The sequence below is a fragment of the Physella acuta genome, unplaced genomic scaffold, assembly GCF_028476545.2.
Source record: "Physella acuta isolate Inbredline_101_S28 unplaced genomic scaffold, ASM2847654v3 ptg000405l, whole genome shotgun sequence".
Lineage (NCBI taxonomy): Eukaryota > Metazoa > Mollusca > Gastropoda > Physidae > Physella > Physella acuta.
The window spans coordinates 690,904-702,500 of record NW_026731924.1 but is presented as its reverse complement, the minus strand read 5'-3'; the positions used below and the strand labels follow the sequence as shown (position 1 = coordinate 702,500).

The 11,597-nt window shown below is 44.9% G+C and overlaps 1 protein-coding gene across 1 annotated transcript in view; it reads left to right on the top strand.

Moving 5' to 3' along the window:
* Nucleotides 1-8,399, top strand: part of LOC131942394 (potassium voltage-gated channel subfamily KQT member 5) — an 85,883-nt gene extending 77,484 nt beyond the window's left edge. The window contains exons 10-13 of the mRNA XM_059302231.1: nt 2,698-2,804; nt 4,996-5,197; nt 6,559-6,655; nt 7,512-8,399. Coding sequence (XP_059158214.1) covers nt 2,698-2,804; nt 4,996-5,197; nt 6,559-6,655; nt 7,512-8,399 — 1,294 coding nt within the window. The remainder of the gene's footprint in view (nt 1-2,697; nt 2,805-4,995; nt 5,198-6,558; nt 6,656-7,511) is intronic.
* Nucleotides 8,400-11,597: the final 3,198 nt, after the last annotated feature.

Sequence of the window (11,597 nt, the reverse complement as noted above, 5' to 3'; positions counted from 1 at the left end):
CATGGTAGCCACAGCTACAGGCATGGTAGCCACAGTTACAGGCATGGTAGCCACAGCTACAGGCATGGTAGCCACAGCTACAGGCATGGTAGCCACAGCTACAGGCAAGGTAGCTACAGTTACAGGCATGGTAGCTACATGCATGGTAGCCACAGCTACAGGCATGGTAGCTACAGGCATGGTAGCCACAGCTACAGGCCTTGTAGCTACAGGCATGGTAGTCACATCTACAGGCATGGTAGCTACAGGCATGGTAGCCACAGCTACAGGCCTTGTAAACAAGTATCAATTTTATGTAACGATGACGTCATCTAAGCTGTCATCAAGGATAACTTGTCGGGGTTATAATAATGGCGTTACATTAAATATTGAACTATATCAACATTAGAACAACATCAACATTAGAACAACATTAACATCAACATTAGAACAACATCAACATTAGAACAACATCAACATTAGAACAACATCAACATTAGAACAATATCAACATTAGAACAACATCAACATTAGAACAACATCAACATTAGAACAACATCAACATTAGAACAACATCAGCCGTTGAAGAACATCAACATTAGAATAAGAAGAACATTAGAACAACATCAAAATTAGAACAACATCAGCATTAGAACAACATCAGCCGTTGAAGAACATCAACATTAGAACAAGAACACCATTAGAACATCTTCAGCTGTTAAATTCCATTTGTCAGCTGCACGTGTTAGGCTTCAGCGTGTAACGAGTCTCCATTAGATCACACAAGGGTGGGGGGGGGGGGTCTGTGTAGGTCTGTTGCCATGGCAAAACTTGGAACATTGGATAATTCACGTTTAATTTAAAACTTGGATAAGTCGCAAAACAAAATGTGTCAGGAGCACGAATCTTCATGACGTCAGCACGACGAATCTTCATGACGTCAGCACGACGAATCTTCATGACGTCAGTACGACGAATCTTCATGACGTCAGCACGACGAATCTTCATGACGTCAGTACGACGAATCTTCATGACGTCAGCACGACGAATCTTCATGACGTCAGTACGACGAATCTTCATGACGTCAGTACGACGAATCTTCATGACGTCAGCACGACGAATCTTCATGACGTCAGTACGACGAATCTTCACACCATAAACCGTCGCTGCAGCTGTCAAAGACATGCACGTCGTCTGACTCGTACCAGACCATCGGGGCAGATCAAGATATCTGCCTGTCAGACTAAGATATCTGCCTGTCAGACTAAGATATCTGCCTGTCAGACTAAGATATCTGCCTGGCAGACTTCAAGATATCTGCCTGTCAGACTAAGATTCTGCCTGGCAGACTTCAAGATATCTGCCTGTCAGACTAAGATATCTGCCTGTCAGACTAAGATATCTGCCTGTCAGACTAAGATTCTGCCTGGCAGACTTCAAGATATCTGCCTGTCAGACTAAGATATCTGCCTGTCAGACTAAGATATCTGCCTGTCAGACTAAGATATCTGCCTGTCAGACTAAGATATCTGCCTGTCAGACTTCAAGATATCTGCCTCTCAGACTAAGATATCTGCCTGTCAGACTAAGATATCTGCCTGGCAGACTAAGATATCTGCCTGTCAGACGTCAAGATATCTGCCTGTCAGACTAAGATATCTGCCTGTCAGACTAAGATATCTGCCTGTCAGACTAAGATATCTGCCTGTCAGACATCAAGATATCTGCCTGTCAGACTAAGATATCTGCCTGTCAGACTTCAAGATATCTGCCTGTCAGACTAAGATATCTGCCTGTCAGACTTCAAGATATCTGTCTGTCAGACTTCAAGATATCTGCCTGTCAGACTTCAAGATATCTGCCTGTCAGACTAAGATATCTGCCTGTCAGACTTCAAGATATCTGCCTGTCAGACTTCAAGATATCTGCCTGTCAGACTTCAAGATATCTGCCTGTCAGACTAAGATATCTGCCTGTCAGACTAAGATATCTGCCTGTCAGACTTCAAGATATCTGCCTCTCAGACTAAGATATCTGCCTGTCAGACTAAGATATCTGCCTGGCAGACTAAGATATCTGCCTGTCAGACGTCAAGATATCTGCCTGTCAGACTAAGATATCTGCCTGTCAGACTAAGATATCTGCCTGTCAGACTAAGATATCTGCCTGTCAGACATCAAGATATCTGCCTGTCAGACTAAGATATCTGCCTGTCAGACTTCAAGATATCTGCCTGTCAGACTAAGATATCTGCCTGTCAGACTTCAAGATATCTGTCTGTCAGACTTCAAGATATCTGCCTGTCAGACTTCAAGATATCTGCCTGTCAGACTAAGATATCTGCCTGTCAGACTTCAAGATATCTGCCTGTCAGACTTCAAGATATCTGCCTGTCAGACTTCAAGATATCTGCCTGTCAGACTTCAAGATATCTGCCTGTCAGACTAAGATATCTGCCTGTCAGACTTCAAGATATCTGTCTGTCAGACTTCAAGATATCTGCCTTACATTAGTGACACCAAACACAATTCCTATCCTAACGGTGGTGACAAAAACTATACCCCTCTAAAGTTTATGACACAAAAGTAGACACCATAATACCGAAGTTACTAAAAAAAAAAACAATAGCATATTTACCGTCATTATACAAATGAGTCATTATTATTAACAAGCTGTTGAAAAGTGTTGACTAAAAAACATCTCTATCTTTATTTCTAGGAGCCATCTAAGTTTAGCAACGGGACTTTCCGAACACAAACTGCATCTGGACAACATCCCATTCAAGAAGGAAAACTCGGTCTCGTCCATTGGCAAGGAATCGGAGGGTAAAAACTATGTCTCGTCCATTGGCAAGGAATCGGAGGGTAAAAATTATGTCTCGTCCATTGGCAAGGAATCGGAGGGTAAAAATTATGTCTCGTCCATTGGCAAGGAATCGGAGGGTAAAAATTATGTCTCGTCCATTGGCAAGGAATCGGAGGGTAAAAATTATGTCTCGTCCATTGGCAAGGAATCGGAGGGTAAAAATTATGTCTCGTCCATTGGCAAGGAATCGGAGGGTAAAAATTATGTCTCGTCCATTGGCAAGGAATCGGAGGGTAAAAATTATGTCTCGTCCATTGGCAAGGAATCGGAGGGTAAAAATTATGTCTCGTCCACTGGCAAGGAATCGGAGGGTAAAAATTATGTCTCGTCCATTGGCAAGGAATCGGAGGGTAAAAATTATGTCTCGTCCATTGTCAGGGAATCGGAGGGTAAAAATTATGTCTCGTCCATTGTCAGGGAATCGGAGGGTAAAAATTATGTCTCGTCCATTGGCAAGGAATCGGAGGGTAAAAATTATGTCTCGTCCATTGTCAGGGAATCGGAGGGTAAAAATTATGTCTCGTCCATTGGCAAGGAATCGGAGGGTAAAAATTATGTCTCGTCCATTGGCAAGGAATCGGAGGGTAAAAATTATGTCTCGTCCATTGTCAGGGAATCGGAGGGTAAAAATTATGTCTCGTCCATTGGCAAGGAATCGGAGGGTAATCCCACGTCTTAAGCTGTGACGTAAATCAAGTCTAAAATCTAACTATCCTTAAGTCGAGTCCAATGTCTAACTGTCGTGTAAATCAAATCTAAAATCTAACTATCCTTAAGTCGAGTCTAATGTCTAACTGTCGTGTAAATCAAATCTAAAATCTAACTGTCGTGTAAGTCGAGTCTGTCGTGTGAGTCGAGTCTAACTGTCGTGTGAGTCGAGTCTAACTGTCTGTAAGTGAGTCGAGTCTAACTGTCGTGTAAGTCGAGTCTAACTGTCGTGTAAGTCGAGTCTAACTGTCGCGTAAGTCGAGTCTAACTGTCGTGTAAGTCGAGTCTAACTGTCGTGTAAGTCGAGTCTAACTGTCGTGTAAGTCGAATCTAACTGTCGTGTAAGTCGAGTCTAACTGTCGTGTAAGTCGAGTCTAACTGTCTGTAAGTCGAGTCTAACTGTCGTGTAAGTCGAGTCTAACTGTCGTGTAAGTCGAGTCTAACTGTCTGTAAGTCGAGTCTAACTGTCGTGTAGGTCGAGTCTAACTGTCGTGTAAGTCGAGTCTAACTGTCTGTAAGTCAAGTCTAACAGTCGTGTAAGTCTAACTGTCGTGTAAGTCGAGTCTAACTGTCGTGTAAGTCGAGTCTAACTGTCTGTAAGTCGAGTCTAACTGTCGTGTAAGTCGAGTCTAACTGTCGTGTAAGTCGAGTCTAACTGTCGTGTAGGTCGAGTCTAACTGTCGTGTAAGTCGAGTCTAATTGTCGTGTAAGTCGAGTCTAACTGTCGTGTAAGTCGAGTCTAACTGTCTGTAAGTCAGTCGAGTCTAACTGTCGTGTAGGTCGAGTCTAACTGTCGTGTAAGTCGAGTCTAATTGTCGTGTAAGTCGAGTCTAACTGTCGTGTAAGTCGAGTCTAACTGTCGTGTAAGTCGAGTCTAACTGTCGTGTAAGTCGAGTCTAACTGTCGAGTGAGTCGAGTCTAACTGTCGTGTAAGTCGAGTCTAACTGTCGAGTGAGTCGAGTCTAACTGTCGAGTGAGTCGAGTCTAACTGTCTGTAAGTCGAATCTAACTTACCGACATCCGTTTAGCTCAAGTACTTTCTAACTCGACTGGCCTGATTTTCATGTATTGATTTTTCTGGCACTGATGTAGACGCTAATAGACTGTAGGCCGCAGCTGCCACCCCCCCCCCCCCCCCACCCCACCACCTTCAGCTCGTTGACAACAGTGTTTGTTTCAATTTACTCCGTGGGGGGGGGGGGGGAGAGACGCACTTAAAACTTTCGGGGGCGGGAGGGGAGATTTTAAATTTTAGAAATTATAACTTTTTTTTCTAATCGAAGGGGCAAGAGTGGGCGGTGGACGTGCTTCGGGGTGGGGGGGGGGGGGGTCGGGGGGGTGGGAGTGAGGCCTGAAAGAAACACCACCCCACTACTTGAGAGTACTGCCCCCCCCCCCCCCCCACCACTTGACGGGACCCTGACACTGTTCTTGTATCAACAGACGAACCAGACCTCTCGCCCAAACTGACCCAGCTGACGGACCAACACAAGAAGGCCATCAGGGCCATCCGCAAGATCCGCTACTTTGTGGCCAGGAGAAAGTTCCGCGAGGCGCTCAGGCCGTATGACGTCAAGGATGTCATCGAGCAGTACTCAGCTGGTCACGTGGACATGCTCGGCAGAATCAAAAACCTCCAGGGCCGGTAATCTCTTTTGTATCGACTTCAAGTCTTCGTCCTTTTATTTTTGTATCATTTTCAAGTCTTCGTCCTTTTATTTTTGTATCGACTTCAAGTCTTCGTCCTTTTATTTTTGTATCGACTTCAAGTCTTCGTCCTTTTATTTTTGTATCGACTTCAAGTCTTCGTCCTTTTATTTTTGTATCGACTTCAAGTCTTCGTCCTTTTATTTTTGTATCGACTTCAAGTCTTCGTCCTTTTATTTTTGTATCGACTTCAAGTCTTCGTCCTTTTATTTTTGTATCGACTTCAAGTCTTCGTCCTTTTATTTTTGTATCGACTTCAAGTCTTCGTCCTTTTATTTTTGTATCGACTTCAAGTCTTCGTCCTTTTATTTTTGTATCGTCTTCAAGTCTTCGTCCTTTTATTTTTGTATCGACTTCAAGTCTTCGTCCTTTTATTTTTGTATCGACTTCAAGTCTTCGTCCTTTTATTTTTGTATCGACTTCAAGTCTTCGTCCTTTTATTTTTGTATCGACTTCAAGTCTTCGTCCTTTTATTTTTGTATCGACTTCAAGTCTTCGTCCTTTTATTTTTGTATCGACTTCAAGTCTTCGTCCTTTTATTTTTGTATCGACTTCCAGTCTTCGTCCTTTTATTTTTGTATCGACTTCAAGTCTTCGTCCTTTTATTTTTGTATCGACTTCAAGTCTTCGTCCTTTTATTTTTGTATCGACTTCAAGTCTTCGTCCTTTTATTTTTGTATTGACTTCAAGTCTTCGTCCGATTATTTTTGTATCGACTTCAAGTCTTCGTCCTTTTATTTTTGTATCGACTTCAAGTCTTCGTCCTTTTATTTTTGTATCGACTTCAAGTCTTCGTCCTTTTATTTTTGTATCGACTTCAAGTCTTCGTCCTTTTATTTTTGTATCGACTTCAAGTCTTCGTCCTTTTATTTTTGTATTGACTTCAAGTCTTCGTCCTTTTATTTTTGTATCGACTTCAAGTCTTCGTCCTTTTATTTTTGTATCGACTTCAAGTCTTCGTCCTTTTATTTTTGTATTGACTTCAAGTTACTTTTTTTTTTTTCATTTTTTCCTCTTTTCGGTTTAGTTTTTTTTTTCGTTAATCCTTCCTTGTTTTTCCAAAAAAAAAAAGTTTGTTCCATTTCTTTTTGTTTTGAATTTATTTTTTTAGTGTTAAGTCCTCTTGTCGTTTTGTCCTTTGATGCTGATCGTTTGGAACCCTGGGCCTGTGCTATCGGATGTTGGTCCTGTACATGGCGTCATTTGAACTTCAAGTGGCGGGGGCGGGTGTTTGTGGTGTCTAAACTTTGGGCTGGTGTTTGTGGTGTCTAAACTTTGGGTTGGTGTTCTCTGTTCCAGGCTGGATCAGATCCTGGGCCGTCAAGGCAGCAAGAGCAAGGACGTGTACGAGTCGAAGCTTTCGCTGGCCTCCAGGATCGTCAAGGTAGAGAGACAGGTGAGTGTGTGGGGGACAGGTGAGTGTGTGGGGGACAGGTGAGTGTGTGGGACAGGTGAGTGTGTGGGACAGGTGAGTGTGTGGGACAGGTGAGTGTGTGGGACAGGTGAGCTTGTGTGTGGGATAGGTGAAGTTGTGTGTGGGACAGGGTTATTGAATGTCCCATCATTATCTCCAACAATGTGTTGAATGACCCATCATTACCTCCAACAATGTGTTGAATGACCCATCATTACCTCCAACAATGTGTTGAATGACCCATCATTACCTCCAACAATGTGTTGAATGACCCATCATTATCTCCAACAATGTGTTGAATGTCCCAGCATTACCTCCAACAATGTGTTGAATGACCCATCATTATCTCCAACAATGTGTTGGATGCCCCATCATTCCCATCATTATCTCCAACAATTTGTTGAATGTCCCAGCATTACCTCCAACAATGTGTTGAATGACCCATCATTATCTCCAACAATGTGTTGGATGCCCCATCATTCCCATCATTATCTCCAACAATTTGTTGAATGTCCCAGCATTACCTCCAACAATGTGTTGAATGTCCCATCATTATCTCCAACAATGTGTTGAATGACCCATCATTACCTCCAACAATGTGTTGAATGACCCATCATTATCTCCAACAATGTGTTGAATGTCCCATCATTACCTCCAACAATGTGTTGAATGTCCCATCATTACCTCCAACAATGTGTTGAATGTCCCAACATTACCTCCAACAATGTGTTGAATGTCCCATCATTACCTCCAACAATTTGTTGAATGTCCCATCATTACCTCCAACAATTGTTGAATGTCCCAACATTACCTCCAACAATTTGTTGAATGTCCTCAGGTGGACGACATCGAGACGAAGCTTGACCTGTTGGTGGACATGTACAAGGAAGATCGCAAGCTTCTGCTGCAGCACATTCAACACACCTACGGGGAGAATCCACCGCCACCCAATCCACCAAAACCTCCACCGTTCAAGCCCCGCCCCATTCTGATTGACAAGCAGTTCACGAGCGAGCCCCCCACCCCCACCTGCCTGGGTATGGGACGTCAGCGACCCGTCATCCAGCGCAACTTGTCCGACCTGAGCCAAAGAATTAAAAAAAGAGTGACGTACCGTGGGCTGTCGTCACATGACCCGCCGTCACGTGCCCAGTCTGCTGCTAACTTCTCCGCCAACCTCCCTCTGGCCTCCATCCTGACGTCCACGATGGCCGAGCAACGTTTGGAGCACGCCACCTCTGAGGGCGAGGTGGGGCTGGCGGGGGACGCCTCGGGCCACTTCCTGTTTAGGACCGACAAGGACCTTGAGCCGCTCAACGACCAGGTCTTTGATGACCAGCCGCCCCCTGACCCGTGCTCGCTGCCCGCCCCGCCCGGGCTCTGCACCCTCAGCGAGCAGCGGAGCGTGGAGTCGGACTCGAGCCTGTCGTGTCCGGACTTGACCGGCTCCCCCACCCCACCCAAACACCTGACCGGACCCCCCACCCCACCCAAACACCTGACTGGACCCCCCACCCCACCCAAACACCTGACTGGCTCCCCCACCCCACCCAAACACCTCCTAGCCCCATCTTGCCAGGACAGTTTTCCTAGAATTCCCCAGTTGTCTTCCTGCCCAGAGACGAGGGTTGTGCCAGCAGCTCAGCAGACGACCGACTCGGGAGGCTCCAATCACGTGACCGACGTCCAGTCTGGACAAAACGTGTTGATAGAACATTTAGTCTGACCATAGCGTCGTTTGATTGTGTGATGTTTTTCTCATTGTAATTGTTTGATTGTGTGATGTTTTGCTCATTTTAATAGTTTGATTGTGTGATGTTTTGCTCATTGTAATAGTTTGATAGAGTGATGTTTTGCTCATTGTAATAGTTTGATAGAGTGATGTTTTGCTCATTGTAATAGTTTGATTGTGTGATGTTTTGCTCATTGTGGTAGTTTGTGTGGAGGGTTGTGGTAGTTTGTGTGGAGGGTTGTTATAGTTTGTGTGGAGGGTTGTGGTAGTTTGTGTGGAGGGTTGTGGTAGTTTGTGTGGAGGGTTGTGGTAGTTTTTGTGGAGGTTTGTGGTAGTTTGTGTGGAGGGTTGTGGTAGTTTGTTTGGAGGGTTGTTATAGTTTGTGTGGAGCGTTGTGGTAGTTTGTGTGGAGGGTTCTGGTAGTTTGTGTGGAGGGTTGTGGTAGTTTGTGTGGAGGGTTGTGGTAGTTTGTGTGGTGGGTTGTGGTAGTTTGTGTGGAGGGTTGTGGTAGTTTGTGTGGAGGGTTGTGGTAGTTTGTATGGAGGGTTGTGGTAGTTTGTGCGGAGGGTTGTGGTAGTTTGTGTGGTGGGTTGTGGTAGTTTGTGTGGAGGGTTGTGGTAGTTTGTGTGGAGGGTTGTGGTAGTTTGTATGGAGGGTTGTGGTAGTTTGTGCGGAGGGTTGTGGTAGTTTGTGTGGAGGGTTGTGGTAGTTTGTGTGGAGGGTTGTGGTAGCTATACAACCATCGTGTCACGTGAACAGACCCTGACGACTGCTCACGATCCGACTAGAACCTTCTGTGGGTGTAGCCTCGATTTGGACCTGGTAACTTCTGCTGTTAAACGAATCCGTCACGACACATATGACGTGGCACCACCACGTGATGAGATACCACTTGGCCGTTGGATTGGCAAAAAAACAATTCCTTGCCAATTTGTTCTTGAAGCCTGGATATGCCATCTATTTTTAGCGGAAGTGATCCAATAGCGCCCTTGTGATTTATTAGCGCCACCTATGATATACCAGCGGCGCCTATAATATACTAGGGCCCCCTAGGTACACTAGCGCCCCCTAAGATACACTAGCGCCCCTATGATCCACTAGCGCCCCTATGATCCATAGCGCCCTCCCCCCCTCCCCCACTTGATCCACTAACGCCCCCTATGTAACAGCCTGGTTATGGCTGACATGACAGCTGTGATGTATGTAGCCATTTCTACCCAGCATTCAAACTGTACATCCGGCAACTGGTTGAAAGTGGGCGTGTCTACCGTTGTGTAGTTTATTCGATCATGTCACGGAGTTTACAGGGAGATCGGTTTTCATTGCTACTACCGCCGATGAGAGTCATCAATATACCGTGGTTTATAGCCCACCCCCCCCCCTAGTCTACTGGCTCAATAACTGACGTAATGCTCTTTATATAGCCCCACCCCCCTTTTTTCTAGTTGTCTCTCATTTCGAAGCGTTTTCTTCCTCTGTTGACTATCTCTTCTATCCTCCCTTTGTTATCAGTCTATTCTCTCCCTCAGTTTTGTCGTCTTGCCCCACTTACCCCCTCCTGTTAAAGACCTTTTGCTAGTCTAGCCACCACTTACCCCCTCCTGTTAAAGACCTTTTGCTAGTCTAGCCACCACTTACCCCCTCCCGTTAAAGACCTTTTGCTAGTCTAGCCACCACTTACCCCCTCCTGTTAAAGACCTTTTGCTAGTCTAGCCACCACTTACCCCCTCCTGTTAAAGACCTTTTGCTAGTCTAGCCACCACTTACCCCCTCCTCTTAAAGACCTTTTGCTAGTCTAGCCCCAGTTACCCCCTCTTGTTAAAGACCTTTTGCTAGTCCAGCCACCACTTACCCCCTCCTGTTAAAGACCTTTTGCTAGTCTAGCCCCAGTTACCCCCTCCTGTTAAAGACCTTTGGCTAGTCTAGCCCCAGTTACCCCATCCTGTTAAAGACCTTTTGCTAGTCCAGCCACTACTTACCCCCTCCTGGTAAAGACCTTTTGCTAGTCTAGCCCCAGTTACCCCCTCCTGTTAAAGACCTTTTGCTAGTCTAGCCACCACTTACCCCCTCCTGTTAAAGACCTTTTGCTAGTCTAGCCCCTCTTACCCCACCCTATTAAAGACCTTTTGCTAGTCTAGCCCCTCTTACCCCACCCTATTAAAGACCTTTTGCTAGTCTAGCCCCAGTTACCCCCTCCTGTTAAAGACCTTTGGCTAGTCTAGCCCCAGTTACCCCATCCTGTTAAAGACCTTTTGCTAGTCCAGCCACTACTTACCCCCTCCTGGTAAAGACCTTTTGCTAGTCTAGCCCCAGTTACCCCCTCCTGTTAAAGACCTTTGGCTAGTCTAGCCACTACTTACCCCCTCCTGTTAAAGACCTTTTGCTAGTCTAGCCCCAGTTACCCCCTCCTGTTAAAGACCTTTTGCTAGTCCAGCCACTACTTACCCCCTCCTGGTAAAGACCTTTTGCTAGTCTAGCCCCAGTTACCCCCTCCTGTTAAAGACCTTTTGCTAGTCTAGCCACCACTTACCCCCTCCTGTTAAAGACCTTTTGCTAGTCTAGCCCCAGTTACCCCCTCCTGTTAAAGACCTTTTGCTAGTCTAGACACCACTTACCCCCTCCTGTTAAAGACCTTTTGCTAGTCTAGCCACCACTTACCCCCTCCTGTTAAAGACCTCTTTCTAGTCTAGCCACTAGTTTTCTGAAGATGCTTTCACTCAAGTGAGCGACCAAATTTGGACAAATCTGCGACTTACTACCGACTCTAAACGGGATAGAAGTTTTAGAAGCCATTTCAAAATTGTCCAAACTATGCTAGGGATATTTTAAATTTTCATGGGCCTAAAAAGGAAAAATTATTGAATGTTATCAAAATGTAAAACATGTAAAATGTAATGCTGTGCGTTATTTTATTCAAATTGAAACATTTTTTATAATCTGGTTGTAACATTACAGGTTATTTCAGCTCAGTTGTGTTCCCAGGGGGGGGGGGGGGGCGACCACAGATTTTTTTTTTTTTACCTACGATTATTCTTTGCTAAATTCTTTGAATTACCCATGTTTTTAAAAATCAGTTTCGCATATTTTTTTTTGTGCGCAATTTTTCTGATAACCTACATCTGATAGGTCATTTGTGAATATTATCCCTTTGTTTTTTTTTTTCTGTTTTTTTTTTTTTTTTGTAGTGAATAC